This window comes from Mytilus californianus, unplaced genomic scaffold, assembly GCF_021869535.1.
Source record: "Mytilus californianus isolate M0D057914Y unplaced genomic scaffold, xbMytCali1.0.p SCAF_7, whole genome shotgun sequence".
In the NCBI taxonomy this organism is placed as follows: domain Eukaryota; kingdom Metazoa; phylum Mollusca; class Bivalvia; order Mytilida; family Mytilidae; genus Mytilus; species Mytilus californianus.
This window is the reverse complement of record NW_026262723.1, coordinates 62,712,660-62,731,137: the sequence shown is the minus strand read 5'-3', so window position 1 is coordinate 62,731,137 and position 18,478 is coordinate 62,712,660. Positions and strand designations below refer to the sequence as shown.

Below are 18,478 nucleotides of genomic sequence, written 5' to 3'. Positions count from 1 at the left end.
TGGTTGTATAAAGTTATTTTACCTTTAGAATCTCCTAATGTTCTCCCATTTAGAATTCTTAAATTCTGTACATATCTCAATTACCTTTTCTTCAAAGGGGTGATTAACGACCTTGACTACCCATGAGGGTCTCGCACGGTCGGTCTCAATTACCGATTTACCATAATTGTTAGTTATTTGTGGAATTTCTGTATTTCTTAATGATAAATTACTAATATGGTGTATGATAAAATTAATTTAAAAAAAAAGAAAAAAAAAAGAGAAAAAGATGATAAAAGAGATATGTCTCTCATAATAATAACAAAAACGTGTATTATTACACACTCATAATATGAGTGTCCCACTATACGGAGGAAATTATGTCAAAACGTAAGACACTTTATGTAGGAATAATATCAGTTTCTCTCCCTTACCTTATTATTGCCATCATCTTTGAAAAAAAAAACGCCAAAATCAAAGTTTAATACACGATCATGGCATACAAATTTACCAGTTCCTCTGAAGAAGACAAAGAATTTCCAGTGGTTTCACATTCTTTGTCTTTAAACCAACTTACTCCGAAAGCAGCTAAAAATTGCCAAGGTCTCCATGAACGTGTGTCGGATTGGAATTTACACCAGGTTGAAAAACAATTGCATATTTATTATGCCACTGATTATTTAGATAGCCATAAAGACGTTTTTAACAAAATAAACACTTCTACATTACTAGAGTTTACAAAAGATCAGAAGAAATATGTGCAAGATCTTCAACGTTTTCTAGAGTTTGATTCAGATTATGAAGAATTATGGCTGAAGACTTCTATGGTTAAAAAGAAGCTTTCAGTACTGAGAAACAAACTTGAGTGAGTAGTTTCCTAGCACCAAGGATTTTTATAGTATACCATACAAATCTTTGCTAGCACTTAGGACATGGACTCCACTTTATTATGAGGCAGTAGCTATTTGTCCTACATGTATTATGTGTCTGGCTTTGCTTTTATAATCTTTTCTACAAGTTAGTTATATATGTTACAGGCATTTTATAAATTTAGGCATTTTATAAAATGTCTAACCTTGACAGGCATTATATAAAATGACTAAAAATACCTAGTGTGGCGTCCATTTTCGCTGTCTGGTGAACAATTTTGTTTGGGGGCCGGCTGGGGACCGCCTCCGGGTGCGGGATTTTCTCGCTGCGTTGGAGACCCATAGGTGGCCTTCGGCTGTTGTCTGCTCTTTGGTCGGGTTGTTGTCTATTTGACATATTCCCCATTTCCATTCTCAATTTTACTAGTCATTTTGTAAAAATTTACAAACAAATTTTTTAAAAATCCAGATTCAAAACAGTGAAGTGAAACATATGAAGCAGAGAAAAAGAAGTTTGTTTTTAATTGACTGATTGGTTTGTTTGCTTTCAGTAGCAAATTTGCATGCATTTTTAAGACGAGAACAATTTAGTTATAATTCATATGGGTTATTTCTGCAGTGGATTACCCTGGATAAAGGACAGGCATTTCGACTGCCGCTTGAAATGAAGGTATTTTGGATAGGGACAGAAAATTCCACCTGCAGAACATTCAAAGAGTTCTTAACGTGCAGAGAGTGTTCCTGTTTACTAAAATGCGGCAATATATTTAATGTCATGAATGTCCCGATTCAGAAAAAGGAGAATTTATACATCCACATTCAAACAAATTCCCCTCTATAGCATGGGTTTAGCCATACAAGGCCGTGTTTGGTTGTGAGGCAAAGATATGAGTATCTTCATCTTCACTGCCTCAAGGAAATTCACGGGTCTTTGCAATCTGATGAATTAATGAGACAGTCATGACAGTAGTGAACTGTGGTTAAAATCTTGAAAATCGACCAAGAAGAGACAAATAACGGTGCATTGAATGGGTAAGCATCTCCTGTTATAGCTGCATCAACCCGTCATGGGCAGATCTGCTTCGGTCCGTTAAAAGCTATAAGCCAAAAGATACAAGTCAAACTAAGCATGATAATGTACTTTGAATCTTTTGGGAATTCCATATGAAAAAGATTAAAGAAGATATTCATGTGTGACGTGTGTGCTTGTTGCGTAACCCAATGTTGTCGAACGCTTAGTGTTTTATCAGAAAAGGTGATGAAAGAGCTATGTGTCATGATCCAGGTCTCTCCAAATGTGGTCGAAGTGCTAAAACCAGATTTTAAGCCAAACAATGTATTTGAAAAAACAGTTCTATCATCCAAACATTTTAAGAAATAACAAATAATTGTCGAGTTCTGTGTTTGTGTGAATTTGGAATAATTCAGTAAAACTTATTTTTGATTATTAAAACTCTTAAATTGCAAGCTTTAACATTCAGTAATTATCATAAATGAAAATGCTCTGTTGTTCAAAGCTTTCAATTGTCAACTTTTTTTAACATTTCATTCTATAAAATAATTTCAGGCATTTTGTAAATATAGATTCTACCACTGCATCAAGTGTGATACAATATTTATCCACTCAAGACAGTTAAATTTTTAAATTTAAAACGTGAGACTCGTCGAGCATTTTAAATATTTAAAATTTAACTGTCGAGAGTGGATAAATATCGTATTGCACGAGATTTGGTGGTGGAATTTGTTTCTTTAATGATTTTTAGACGATATGCAGACACATTTAATCCTTATTTTCGAATGATCTGCAAAAAGATGAATTCTTTCTATCTGACGTCATCAGACATGGTCGCCTTTTTTTATGATGTCACAATGGGAATTTCAGAGGAAAGCAAGAAAATTTGACCTCATAATCAAATTTTGACCAATGAACAATTGAGATCAAACGAACCACACGTTGATTAAATAAAAATAATCAACAGGTCAGGAAAAGGATAAATCGGGTATGAATTAGAGAAAATTCCTTTCAGTTTCCCAGGCGTTTTGTAAAATGCCTAGAAAAATAAGTCATTATGTAAAATGCCTGAATCTTGCAGGCATTTTAGAAAATGCCTAAAGTTTGAAGGCATTTTACAAAATGCCTAAATTTAGAAAATGCCTGTAACATATACATGATATATATATATTGAGTCGAATTTTATAAAATAAGATCTTTCTTTGAAGTTTAAACTATCTAATTCGCGTGTCAAGATCTGAAAACTAGAAAATTTATTACTGACATGATAATTGATACAGCCGTTTTCTTCCATGATCCCAACATCAATGATCTGGTAAGTGCATCCACCTGGTGCTGCTGAAGATATTTTGTGCATACACACACACACACGTGTTGATAAAAGTTTTAAGATTTATTCGGAAATTTCTTTAATATTTCAACTTATTTTCCCATATTTGATGTGTCTTTGTTCTTATCCATACCATCTCACCATAACAGTAATTTAAGCATGTTGCCCCTTCCACAAGGCAAGAAGAAGGAAATTTTTTAAATCTTTTATCTGCACCAGCAAATTTCATAGACTCAGAATGCAATGTATGAAATCTTTCATCAATTCTTTCAATCTAATTGGACTTGATGATTTAATGTATTGCTTTCTGAGTCTTTTGCCTGTTCTGTCGAATAATGTATACATTGTTACAAAATGTATAATTTATTCTGTAATCAAGATACATATATTGGTGCCTGTTAAAACGTTTAAACCCGCTGCATTTTTATGCACCTGTCCTAAGTCAGAAGCCTGTTTTTCAGTGGTTTTACTTTTTACACATTGTGACTTGGATGGATAGTTGTCTCATTGGCACTCATACCACATCTTCTTATTTATACATAACCTAGCTGAGGATTTCTCATTTTGAAATATACATTGATCCCAAAGATTCGCACTCCTGCATAACCTTTAGGACTTTCATGTATAGAAATAAAAGTAATCAGGTTTATTCATGATCGCTACATTCAGTTTCATTTTTTACTTTTGATTGATTGATTGAATGTTGGTTGCTTAACCTCCAGTGGCACACATTTCATGCATGTTCAGGAAGAGAACAAATTAACAATTAATACAATTAGGTAGATCCTGTAATAGAGGCCGTCCTTGATGGAGGTCGGGGAAATTTGGACGGACTGCTCTTGGAAAATGAGGATATACATGTATAAGATAGGGTCAGAAATTTTTGCCTTTCAACAGGCTACATACGGACCCCTCAAAGATACTGTCACATTTTCCGTGGTTATAATTTTTAACACATGTACATCGGAAGGGCTAGAAGAAGTGCTTGAAAAACACAGAAGTTTGTCTATCTCTGGAAGACTGTCATGCATGTGTGTAAGAGAAAATAAATCAGAAAATTTTAACTAAAAAAAGGGGGAGTTATGATGTCTTTGAATGTGTGTTCCAATGTAAAATAAAACATGAAATAGAATATGTTTGAATGTGTATAAAAGATGTGAGCTATAAGTTAATGGTACAACAAGCCAGTGACACTAAAAAAACAAGACATCTCGAGGTCATTGTACATTCTACATCATAAGACAATTAGCACTGTCTATACAATATGTCACGCTTTAAATCATTCCTGAGGGGAATACATTTAACAGACTATCAACAATCTGCCAACAACCACTGACAATGTTCTTTTCTTTGGACAGGCACATGCACACTAGTTTTTTCAGTGCGAGATCATGTCATACTATCTTATGTAAATGTATTACTTGCATATGAAATACACCCTTTTGAAAAGCATAGTATTTTAAAATATACCTTTTTTATGCCTCCGCCGTAGGCAACGGGGGCATTAAGTGTTACCCTTGACCGTCCGTCCGTCCCATTTTCATTTCCGCCCTCTAACTTCAGTTTGCCTCATGCAAATTTATTGAAACTCATACACAATGTTAAGAACCAAAATTTGCAGACAGAGATCGAATTTGGGAAATGAACCAATTACTGTTCTAGAGTTGTGCCCCTTTATTACCTGGAAAATTGCTACTTTTTTTTCATTTCTGCACTCTTAACTTCAGTTTGCATCATCGAAATTTAATGAAACTCATACACTATGCTAACAACCAAAACTCGCAGACTGAGTTCGAATTAGGGCAGTGAGTCACTTACCATTCTAGAGTTATGTCCCTTTATAACTTGGAAAATTGCAAATCTTTCGTTTCCACACTAACTTAAGTTTGCCTCATCCAAATTTTATGAAACTTATACATAATGCTAAAAACCATAACTAGCAGACAGAGATTGAATTTGGGCAGTGAGTTACTTACCGTTCTAGAATTATACCCTTTTAACCGGGAAAATTGCAATTTTATTTGATTCTGCGCTCTAACTTAAGTTTGTCTCATCCAAGTTTAATGAAACTCATACACTATGCCGAGAACCAAAACTCGCAGACAGAGTTCAAATATGGGTAGTGAGTCACTTACTATTCTAGAGTTATTCTCCTTTATAACTTGGAAAATTGCAACAATGAGCAAACCCATACCATATACATTGATATAGTCATCTATGAAAGTAAGATAATGCAGGACATTGCAAATTCATACACTGCGAAAATTATCTTTCATCTTCTTCATCATACATTTATTATCCTAATAGTCTAAAATAACTCTTATAAATGAACATACAAATTAAAGTGCGGAAACGAAACGTTTGCAATTTTCCAAGTTATAAAGGGGCATAGCGTATGAGTTTCATTAAATTTGGATGAGGCAAACTGAAGTTAGAGTGGGGAAACGAAAAAAATAAGCCATTTTCCAAGTAATAAAGTGGCATAACTCTAGAACTGTAATTGACTCATTTCATGTACAATGACCTATGGCTGTTTAAATGCTTATTTTTTTGTCTCTGGTGGATAATTGTCTCATTGGCATCTATGCCACATCTCCGAGTGGGTTAATTTGTTAGGTTAATTCCAGAGATCCTGTGTTTCTTCAAGTTACAGTGAATTAAGAATTTTACTTTAACTTAGACTCACACAAATAAAATACCTCAATATTAATGTACAATGTGAATGAGCATTATTGAGACACAATTTTGCAATGAGGAAATTTAATTTGATTACTCCATTCTTACTGCATGTACATGCATGTATTTACAGTTAGTGTTCATATGTAAAAATTAAATTTCAAAACTTTAAACACAGAGATTTATCAGTTCTGTCATTCACATTTTATTTGAAAGAAATTCAGAATATGTTTTTTTTTGCCCCCGCCATAGCGGAGGGGGCATTAAGTGTTAGCCTTGTCCATCCGTCTGTACCCAAAATTGGTTTCCGTTCTCTAACTTTAGTTTGCCTCAACCAAATGTTATAAAACTTATACACAATGCTTATTACTACAAAACACAGATCAAATTTGAAATTGGGTGGCGTCACTTTTACCGTTCTTGAGTTAAGCCCCTTTATAAATGGAAAAATTGCTGAACCTATCGTTTCCGTTCTCTAACTTTAGTTTGCCTCAACCAAATGTTATGAAACTTATACACAATGCTTATAATCACTAAACGGTCCTAACTACGTGAATCCTGCATCTGTATGTGGAAGTTGACTCATGCATATTTACAAGCGGGGGCATCTGTGGCCCATAGACACATTCTCCATTTACTTTAAGATTACTTAAAGGTCTGATTATATATATTTCCCCATTAAAACTACAGATAAACATGTATTGCCTGACAGATAAGAATAGTTTTTGATATGACGCTTTATTTGGCTCTGTGAACAGTTTGCATTTTATTTCTAATTTTTGTTTTAGACCAATTAGCTTCTTATCCCAGCCAGTTTATATTTCTAAAGGAGAGATATTCATCAACACATTCGACTCATTTTTTGACCAATGTATGGAGGCAAAACAGACCAGGTTCCAGGTCTCTGAAGGAATGTTTGCATCTCTGATTATCAGTCTTGGACAAGCATGCTGCCTTACAACTTCGTAAGTACAATTTTTTTCTTCAAATTACTAATCTGATATATTTGTTTGTCTGATGCCACAACATGGTCAATGTAATTGAAAATCCTAAAAATTACTTTGAGTTTTCAGAATCGATACCAGCTTTAATCTGGGAACAGTATATCAATATATATGTTCCTGCTTTAATCTACATGATTTTATTCTGACACATAACACAAATACACAACATTAAAGTAGTGTAATTATAAAAGCAATCACATTATGTAATTTGCACATTTTTGAAGTAACCAATTAACCAAATATATGTAATTACGATAAAATCAAGGTTGGCAAAACCCTGGGTTTTATGAGTATTGCCCAATATGTTACTTTCTTTGTGTGTATACTTACATGTAATCCATATTCTGAATTAACCAGGAAAACATTTTCAGTAATTTGCTCGTAAATAATTCAAGAATATATAACCATATTTAGGCAATAACTTTTCTTCTCTGATTGTTTTAATTGGTGGTTTTCGGGTTTTTTTTTGAAGGGAGGTATGAAGCAGTGTTTATATTTTTTTGTTTGTTTGTTTGTATTTTTTGGGGAGGGGCATTTTCAGTAATGTTAAATAATTGTTTGATTTCTTTTTAATTTAGATTGTGCCTCCATAAACAAACCCGAACCTCATGGAATAATTTAAAAGGAGTTACTGTTAAATCTCAACCAGAATGCCGCTTTTTTAACAGTAGGACTTTTGGAAATTGTACAACGTTAAAACCTAAAGCCATTGTATCTGTTGTTGAGGTATATAGTTATTGTTAATTTATTTTTGTTTGCCTCATTAGAGGAAGTACTTGAAATTGAGGACATTAAAGTCAAACCATTTCCAACTGATTTTTATACGACCGCAAAAAAATTTTGAGGTCGTATATTGGTATGATGTTGGCGTCGTCGTTTTACACAATGGTTTTCGCACTCTAACTTTAGTTTAAGTGAATGGATCTCTATGAAATTTTACCATAAGGTTCAATACCACAATAGGAAGGTGGGGATTGATTTTGGGGGTTATGGTACCAACAGTTAAGGAATTAGGGGCCAAAAAGGGGCCGAAAATAAGCATTTTTGTAACTTCCAGACATAACTTGTGTGTTAGCATATGGATCTCTTTGACATTGTACCACAAGATTCCATATCACAAAGGGTCAATGCTGGGATTGATTTTGGGGTTAATTGCCTCAAAATTTTAGGAATAAGGGGCCAAAAGGGGGCAAAAAACAAGCATTTTTCTAGTTTCATGACAATAACTTGTGTGTAAGTGTATGGATCTTTCTGAAATTTTACTACAAGGTTCCATTTCACAAAGGGAAAGCTGGAATTGAGTGTTGTGGTAATTGCCCAAAACGTTTAGTAATAAGGGGCCTAAAAAGGGGTTTAAAATAAGCATTTTTTAGTTTCTAGACAATAACTTGTGTTCAAGTGTATGGATCTCTCTAAAATTGTATTACAAGGTACCATACCACAAAGGCAAGGCTGTTATTGAGCTTGGTTTGGGGGGAAAGGGGGGTGGGGGTGATGAATCATAAGGGGGGCGGGGGTCAAAAAAGGGGTAATTTTTTTTTTTCCTTTTTTTTTTGTTTAAAATTTACATTTTAAGTTAGTTATTTTTTATCACGAAGAGAAAGTAGGAATTGAGTTTTGGGGTTAATTGCTCAAACATTTATGAATAAGGGGCCAAATATTGGTCGAAAATAAGGATTTTTTTAGTGTGCTCTAATGTTTAAGGAATAAGGGGAAAAAGGTTAAAAAACAAGGGTTTCCATTTTAATAGACAAATAATTGAGTAAAGAACATTATTTAAAAGCAGTGTAAGGTTGGTAATTCAAACTCATTTAAATATCTCATCTACACTGCTTTTAGATTATGTAAATTGGAAATTTGCCAATAACTTTATTGTTAATAAATGCATTGGAAATTTGCCAACAATTTTAGTGTAATAAACTTCATTGGAAATTTGCCAATATAAAATTTTGCTGATGAAGGTTTTTTGTTTACCTTTAGCCTTGACTATGAAGTCATTTTCTATTTTTATAGCCTTATGATGTAGTTGAATTTTTTAATACTTTTATGATGTGTTTAAATGGGGTTTTATCATGTTTATGGTTGCAAATTTATTGTTTTAGTATAATAAACTCCATTTAAAATTTGCCAATAAAAAAAATTTTTGTTTATTTTTAGCTATGATTATGATGTCATTTTCTATTTTACTTTTATGGTTGCAAAGAAATTTTTATTTTTAGATATTACTGTTAAATGATGCTGATTAAGGTTTTTGCTATGTTTAGCCATGACTATGATGTCATTTTCTATTTTAATATCTGTTATGATGTATTTAAATGGGCTTTTATGGTTACAAAGGAATTTTATTTTTAGATATTACTATAAAATGTCCTGATGCTGATTAAGGATTTTGTTTATTTTTAGCCATGACTATGATGTCATTTTCTATTTTAATACCTTTATGATGTAATTTCCATTTTTAGATATTACTGTTAAATGATGCTGATTAAGGGTTTTTTGCTATGTTTAGCCATGACTATGATGTCATTTTCTATTTTAATATCTTTATGATGTATTTAAATGGGCTTTAATGGTTACAAAGGAATTTTATTTTTAGATATTACTTTAAATGTTGCTGATTAAGGATTTTTGTTTATTTTTAGCCATGACTATGATGTCACTTTCTATTTTAATACCTTTATGATGTATTTAAATGGGCTCCCATGTATTTAGATTTTTGATTATTTATACATGTTACCAAATTGGTCCACATTGAACAAAAACGGTCCAAATTTCAACTTTATTACATTACATCAAACATTGAATTCTACATATTCTTTGATATATTGAAATTAACAAACAATTTAGTTTATGGAGATTCCACCATAATAGGTAAATTAAATTTTTTCCAGTTCTTACACCACATTCATCCTGTGTCAGAAACCTATGCTGTGTCAAATATTTAATGACAATCCAAAGTCATAGCTGTATCAAGCTTGAATTTTGTGTCCATACTTGCCCCAACTGTTCAGGGTTCGACCTCTGCGGTCGTATCAAGCTGCGCCCCAGCGAAGCATTTTATTACAGTCTGTTCCTAACTTTGTGTCGATGCACCACTCTCCTAAATAAGGAGGCTAGGGTTTAGAGGTCACAAATATGTTTTATCCTGTCACATACTGCATTTTCTTGTCCCAAGACAGGAGCCTGTAATTCAGTGGTTGCCTTTGGTTACTCTCTGTCGTATTTGTTTTTCGTTTGCTGTTTTATCATAAATCGGGCCATTGGTTTTCTTGTTTGAATTGTTTTACTTTTTTTCATGTTAGGGCCTTTTTAAGCTTTTTATACGGTATAGCTTAATCTTATACATTGTAGGTTGACCTATAGTTGCTTACATCCACGTCAGTTGGACTCTGGTGACAAGTTGTCTCATTGTCATACTTATTTTTATATTATGCAGATTTAGCTTATAATGTTCCTTGTCACTAAAAATAAGTATTGATTTTGGGGGTTTTGCCAACTTTTGCAGAAAAAGATGTTACAACACTAAAACAGAGATTAATTTAACTAATTTTTGAGGCCTTGCCCATTAGGCCATGGTCCAATGACTTTGAATTAATTAGCCATTTTCAATGTTAGGTTTTCTGCTTAGGTTAGATATATAGGAACTACTGGTGATAGATCAATGGTATTTTGAGTGAAGTTGCATTACTATCAGTACTGTGACAGTACATATCAGTTTGACAACTATTTTGAGGCCCTGCCCCCTAGGCCATGGTTCAGTGACTTTCAATTAATTAGCAATTTTCAATGATAAGTTTTCTGCTTAAATTAGTTTGACATGAACTGCTTGCGATAGATCAGTTATATTTTCTATAAAGTTGCATTACTACCAGTACATATCAGTTTGACGACAATTTCAAGGCCCTGCCCTCTAGGCCATGGTCCAGTAACTTTCAATCAATTAACAATTTTCAATGTTAAGTTTTCTGATTAAGTTAGTTTGATAGGAACTACTTACAATAGACAATATTTTCTATAAAGTTACATTGCTCTCTGTACATCTCAGTTTGTCAACTATTTCGAGGCTCTGCCCCCTAGGCCATGGTTCAGGCGAGACATATCTCTGTGTCAACAGTTTATTATTACCTTTTTTATACGACCGCAAAAAAATTTTTGTGGTCGTATATTGGTATGACGTTGGCGTCGTCGTCCGAAGACGCATTGGTTTTCGCACTCTAACTTTAGTTTAAGTGAATGGATCTCTATGAAATTTTACCACAAGGTTCAATACCACAAAAGGAAGGTTGGGATTGATTTTGGGGGTTATGGTACCAACAGTAAAGGAATTAGGGGCCAAAAAGGGGCCAAAAATAAGCATTTTTGTAACTTCCAGACATAACTTGTGTGTTAGTGTATGGATCTCTCTGACATTGTACCACAAGGTTCCATATCACAAAAGGAATGCTGGGATTGATTTTGGGGGTAATTGCCTCAAAATTTTAGGAATTAGGGGCCAAAAAAGGGGCAAAAAACAAGCATTTTTCTAGTTTCATGACAATAACTTGTGTGTAAATGTATGGATCTTTCTGAAATTGTACTACAAGGTTCCATATCACAAAGGGAAAGCTGGAATTGAGTTTGGGGGTATTTGCCGAAACGTTTAGGAATTGGGGGCCAAAAAGGGGCCAAAAATAAGCATTTTTCTAGTTTCCAGACAATAACTTGTGTTCAAGTGTACGGATCTCTCTGAAATTGTACTGCAAGGTACCATACCACAAAGGGAAGGCTGGGATTGATGATGGGGGTAATTGCCTCAATATTTAAGGAATTAGGGGCCAAAAAGGGGCAAAAAACAAGCAAATTACTAGTTTCAGGACAATAACTTGTGTGTAAGTGTATGGATCTTTCTGAAATTGTACTACAAGGTTCCATATCACAAAGGGAAAGTTGGGTTTGAGTTTGGGGGTAATTTCCCTAAACGTTTAGGAATTTGGGGCCAAAAAGGGGCCAAAAATAAGCATTTTTCTAGTTTCCAGACAATAACTTGTGTTCAAGTGTATGGATCTCTCTTAAATTGTACTGCAAGGTACCATACCACAAAGGGGAGGCTGGGATTGAGTTTAGGGGTGATGAATCATAAGGGGGTTCAAAAAATTTGGGGGGGGGGGATTTTTTTTTTTTTCCTTTTTTTTCTTTTTTTCCTTTTTTTTTTCCTTTTTTTCCTTTTTTTTTTCTTTTTAAATTTTCCATTTTAAGTTGGTTATTTCTGATTTATATTTAAAAGCAAATAATAATGATATGGTAGGAGATACACAGCAAACAGGATGTGTAAATTATTATATAATAAGTATTGTGCAATAGCAAGAAATTTTCAATTGCACAGTATTGCACAATAGCAAGAAATCTTCAATTGCACAGTATTGCGCAATAGCAAGAAATCTTCAATTGCACAGTATTGCGCAATAGCAAGAAATATCCAATAGCACAATATTGCGCAATAGCAAGAAATTGTCAATTGTACAGTATTGCGCAATAGCAAGAAATATTTAATTGCACAGTATTGTGCAAAAGAAGATACTTCTTATAAATTGCTTATTTCTTGACCAATTTCAATGGGGTTTTATTCTTGAATTCTTGGGGTTCTTTAATATGCTGAATCTAACCGTGTATTTAGTTTTTGGATTTTGGGCCCTGTTTTTAAATTAGTCCACATTGAGGTCCAAAGGGTCCAAAATTAAACTTTGTTTGATTTTAACAAAAATTGAATTCTTAGGGTTCTTTGATATGCTGAATCTAAACATGTATTTAGATTTTTGATTATGGGTCCAGTTTTCAAGTTGGTCCAAATCGGGGTCCAAAATTAAACTTTGTTTGATTTCAACAAAAATTGAATATATTGGATTCTTTGATATGCTGAATCTAACCATGTATTTAGATTTTGGATATTGGACCATAATAGGTGAATGTCCAATTTAAAATTTTTAAGTTCTTAGACCACATTCATTCTGTGTCAGAAACGTATGCTGTGTCAAATATTTAATCACAATCCAAATGCAAAGCTGTATCAAGCTTGAATGTTGTGTCCATACTTGCCCCAACTGTTCAGGGTTCGACCTCTGCGGTCGTATCAAGCTGCGCCCTGCGGAGCATTTTATTGTATTCTATAGAAGGAAGCCCTATCAGAAATGTTTCAACAAATTTGATATAGCGTATATGACTCCAAAAGATTCAATCATTTCAACGGGTCCAGTAAGGGTCATCTAAGAAATTAAACTTTTTTAATGTTTTAGTCAACTTTGATAATGTTCTTCATTTTAATTCCTCGTGAAAATATCCTAAGGAATACATGTGTTGGTGTCATATAAAAAAAAACACCCAACACAATATAGCTTTACATGGGATTACCCTATTTACAACGTAGAGGCTAATATTGAAGACTACATTTTTAAATGCATTACCATTGTATCCAGAGATTCAAGAAAATGAAATATATCTTATTCTAACTTAAACATTAAGTTAAATTCTTCAAAAGTACAAGAGATGGAGTCAGTAAATTGAATTAAGCTTTTAAGGTTTTTGTCGAGCCTGCGACTTTTGTCGCAGAAAGCTCGACATAGGGATAGCGATCCGGCGGCGGCGGCGGCTACGGCGGCGGCGGCTACGGCGGCGGCGTTAGCTAACTTCTTAAAAGCTTTATATTTTAGAAGATGGAAGACCTGGATGCTTCATACTTTGTATATGGATGCCTCATGTTACGAAGTTTCCGTCAGTCACATGTCCAATGTCCTTGACCTCATTTTCATGGTTCAGTGACTACTTGAAAAAAAAGTTCAGATTTTTTGTAATGTTAAATTCTCTCTTATTATAAGTAATAGGATAACTATATTTGGTATGTGCGTACCTTGCAAGGTCCTCATGCCCGTCAGACAGTTTTCACTTGACCTCGACCTCATTTCATGGATCAGTGAACAAGGTTAAGTTTTCGTGGTCAAGTCCATATCTCAGATACTATAAGCAATAGGTCTAGTATATTCGGTGTATGGAAGGACTGTAAGGTGTACATGTCCAACTGGCAGGTGTCATCTCACCTTGACCTCATTTTCATGGTTCAGTGGTTATAGTTAAGTTTTTGTGTTTTGGTCTGTTTTTCTTATACTGTATGCAATAGGTCTACTATATTTGGTGTATGGAATGATTGTAAGGTGTACATGTCTAGCTGGCAGGTGTCATCTGACCTTGACCTCATTTTCATGGTTCAGTGGTCAAAGTTAAGTTTTTGAGTTTTGGTCTTTCTTTCTTATACTGCATGCAATAGGTCAGCTATATTTGGTGTATGGAATGATTGTAAGGTGTACATGTCTAGCTGGCAGGTGTCATCTTACCTTGACCTCATTTTCATGGTTCAGTGGTCAAAGTTAAGTTTTTGAGTTTTGGTCTTTTTTTCTTATACTATATGCAATAGTTCAACTATATTTGGTGTATGGAAATATTTTATGATCTATATGTCAGTTACGCAGGTTTTATTTGACCTTGACCTCATTTTCAAGGTTCATTGCTCAGTGTTAAGTTTTTGTGTTTTCGTCTGTTTTTCTTAAACTATAAGCAATAGGTCAACTATATTTGTTGTATTGAAGAATTGTTAGCTGTACATGCCTGCCTAGCATGGTTCATCTGACCTTGACCTCATTTTCATGGTTCATTGGTCAATGTTTAGTTTACTTGGTTAATGTTAAGTTTATGTGACAGTTGTAATAAAGCTTTATATTTAGGACTATCAACATAATATCAATGATTAGTAAAGAAGGCGAGACATTTCAGCGTGTGCACTCTTGTTTAATTATTAACACAGTGATTGTATTTACAGGTAAAGAATGGAAAAAGAATTGGTTACACAGGATTAAAACATCCAGAAAGAGGATCTTATAGCAAAAAATCAAAACATTCTAAAAGGCATCATCACATTAGAAAAAGACATATAAGTAGCACAGAAGATATTTACACTGAAGAATCACATCAGGTCACAGAGTTCACCAGTTCTAACATCTCCTCACAGATTAGTGATATGTCCGATAACCGAATACCGGAAATAATAAGTTATATTAGCAGTAATACACTTGCAACACATGCAGGGGAACTTCTACTTGATCTTCATAAATACAAAAGTGAACCAAAAGTGTCAAATATTATGACTTTACCAGGCATAATAGTAGATGGGACTAAGGTACAAATACATTATCAGTAGTGATGATACTTTTACTCCTATTTAGTCTGAAAATTTTGCAAATCTATTTTTATTCCTTCCCCCTTTTGACCAAATTTTTTTTTAATTACAAATTTTTATGCTAAATATCAAAGCATACCATATCTGTATATCTTGGTATTTGTATAACACATTAATATTTTATGCTTCCTGGAAATATTTTCAGGAGCATTAAGTTATTGCTTTGTTGGTCAGTTCTCCCTTCTGTCAATCAGCAATTACATTTCAGTTAATCTTGCTTAGTTGAAAAAAATTATTCCCATTAATTGGTGAACTCTTTAACCATAGATTTATTTTATTTATTTAGTAGTGACATTGTTCAAGATTTAATGGCTTTTAATATTTTTTAGGTTTATTTTACAATGCTGGAGATGTCAGAAAGTCATCATGAAAAGCTTGATAAAAACATTGAATTAAATGGAAGTGACAGAGCCACTGTGTATTATGCTAAACCTTTAGACATTTTGGTACAAAGTGATCGGGACATCATTATAGAAAACCTTGTTAGACTACATAATATTTGAGTTTAAGAAGAGAAAATATTTGTAATATAAAAATCCAGTCTCTGAAACAACGTCTTTGTATTTATTATAACATCCTCATGATGTACTCATAGATAAAAGTACAAATAATTTTCCTAAAATTTGGTTATTATAAAGATAAGAAGATGTGGTTTGACTGTCAGTGAGACAACTCTCAAGTAGAGACCAAATGACATAGAAGTTAACAACTATAGGTCACTGTACGGCCTTCAACAATGAGCAAAACTCATATGCCATAGTAATCTATAAAAGGTCCCAAAATGACAAATGTAAAACAATTCAAACAAGAAAACTGACAGTCTGATTTATGTACAAAACAATAAACGAAAAACAAATATGATATACAGCAAAACAACAACCACTGAATTACAGGCTCCTGATTTGTATAGACTCTGGTATGCAACAAATGCCCCATATGAGAGGCATAGGGATGCATAAAACTTCAGATGGTAAAGTAGCTGGATAATTGATATCTGGTATAAAGATGCTTTTGATCAGAAGTTACTGTGTGTCATATATTCATTGTCATTAACCTCATTTTCCTGGTTAAAGCCCACTTTAAACAATTTTGTTTTATCGCATAACTTTTTTGTTACCTTATTTGTAATACAGAATCACTGCAATGTATAAATATTTTTAAGTAATGGGTAAACTATAATTGGTGTATAGAATGATTGTAAGTTGAATATCCTGAGAGGGTTCATCTGACCTTGACCTCAAATTTCATGGTTCATTGATAAACATTGACTTCTTTGTGATCAGGTAATTTTCTCATAAACTGTTAAGTTCTTGGTCAATTATATCTGGCGAATAGAATGATTATAAGTGTTCATAACCATATGATAGGGTCATCTGACCGTGAGCTTATTTTCTTTGTTCATTAGTCAATATTAAGTTTCCCGGATTAGGTTCTTTTCTCAGATACTATGAGCAATATGTCAACTATATTCTGTAATAGTTATACACCCAGGGATAGGTGTGTCTGGATAAGAAACCCTGTCGGCCGGAGGCCGGAGGGGTTTCTTATCCAGACACGCCGTATCCCTAGGTGTATAACTAACTTACACCCATTATAAACCCTATATTTTTTAACATTGATTATTAAACGAAAAAAAAGAAAACGATAGCATATTTATTGACAATATCAAACCATGATTTATGAAAATATTTTTTTATTACATGAAACCCCGCTAGTAACCTTTCTTTGGTTATCTTCGTTCAAACTTTGACAAGTGAGTATATTTTACAAATGTCAAGTTGTTTTGCATATTCCCGTTAAATCCTGTGCTAATATGGATCAGCAGGTCAAGGTTGACTGTTTCGTGTATTCTTATTACAAACAAAAAATACATCATGCTCCTGGTATACAGTTGTCAATATGGACGGGTATAAGACGGACGACATTTTGTGGCAAGCGTTGGATTTGGTAGAAGAGACTAAAGGTATAGGCAATATTATAACCCAAAGTACTTACCTGTATCAGTTTAATGAAGGTAATCATAACTGTATTTTATATCTTACGATTTTATCAAAAACAAAAGCTCCCCCCTCCTCTTCTTGAGAATAAACAAACATTCATATTCGAACATACTAAGGGATAGGTGTGTCTGCATTAAAAACCCGACTACCAGACACGCTCAACATACAATATTGAATATAGAGGAACTCCCTTTTGGGGGGCAATCTGGGGCTGATCCTGGGGTTCCCAACTCAAGAGAAAAAGGGGGGGGCAACCATTCAAATGCATTGATCTATTAAAAAAAAGTCGGGTCCAACTCGCGGAACCCCCAAACCCGGATCGGCCACTAGATTGTTATATGTTCATTTCTGACCGACAGGGTTCATCTGATCTTGACCTCATTTGTATAGTTCATTGACCAACGTCGTTTAGTTTACCTAATACCTCTATTAAGACCTTGTTCTTATAAACTTTGAAAATAAAATTTGATCGTAATCAATAAAGCAGACAAGACATTTCAGTGTGTGAATTGGTACTGTGAAAGGGAATAGCTTGTGAATAATCACAATTATACTGTTTCTTTTGTAGTTCTTTTATATAGATTTTCAATTTCAAATGGTTTGAATTTTGAATTAAACACTGTTATGGTGCATAGACAGCTTTTCTACTAAGACAACTTAAATGCATGAAGGACAATAGAAACCAAATCAAAAGCCCCAACACAGAATATATCACACAAACATAACTACAGGTTAATAAATTTGCAAACTACAAATACTAGTTTACAATAAGTTCATTTGTAAGATATTGTACTGTGGGGCCTCAGTGGCTGAGTGGTTTAAGTAGTTTATTTTAATTTAATGTATTACTAGCCTGTCAACACTGAGGTTGTGAGTTTAAATGTGGCAGATGCATTCGACTCCAATCTTATGTAAACAAAGATCAATGCATGTGTTAACCAAAAATGAACAGAAAAGCCTATTTCGCAATATTTCAACATTCCAGCAGCGCCTGCATACGGAGTCTATATCTCCCAGTTGATACGATATTCCAGGGCTTGTTTTTCCTATCATGACTTCCTTGATAAAGGGTTGCTGCTCACACGGAAGCTATTAAACCAAGAGTTCCAAGTGGTGAAATTGAAATCATCCGGCCTTCGTAAATTTTACGGTCACCATCAGGAGTTGGTTGACCGTTATGGAATATCTGTTTCACAGATGACGACGGATATGTTCCAATTGTTGTAACTTCAATCCTTTCCCCTTTTCCCCGAATGTGACCTATCGAATTAGACTTATCACTGGGTTTGTACATACATGAATAACACGACGGGTGCCACATGTGGAGCAGGATCTGCTTACCCTTCGA

At 33.9% G+C, this 18,478-nt stretch overlaps 1 protein-coding gene across 1 annotated transcript; it reads left to right on the top strand.

Moving 5' to 3' along the window:
* The first annotated feature begins 364 nt into the window (after positions 1-364).
* On the top strand, positions 365-15,717 carry LOC127707939 (uncharacterized). Its single transcript, XM_052212699.1, has 5 exons — positions 365-844; positions 6,655-6,831; positions 7,449-7,596; positions 14,714-15,070; positions 15,460-15,717. Exons 1-5 carry the CDS (start codon positions 474-476, stop codon positions 15,631-15,633), a joined length of 1,227 nt encoding a protein of 408 aa, XP_052068659.1. The 5' UTR covers positions 365-473; the 3' UTR covers positions 15,634-15,717.
* Positions 15,718-18,478: the final 2,761 nt, after the last annotated feature.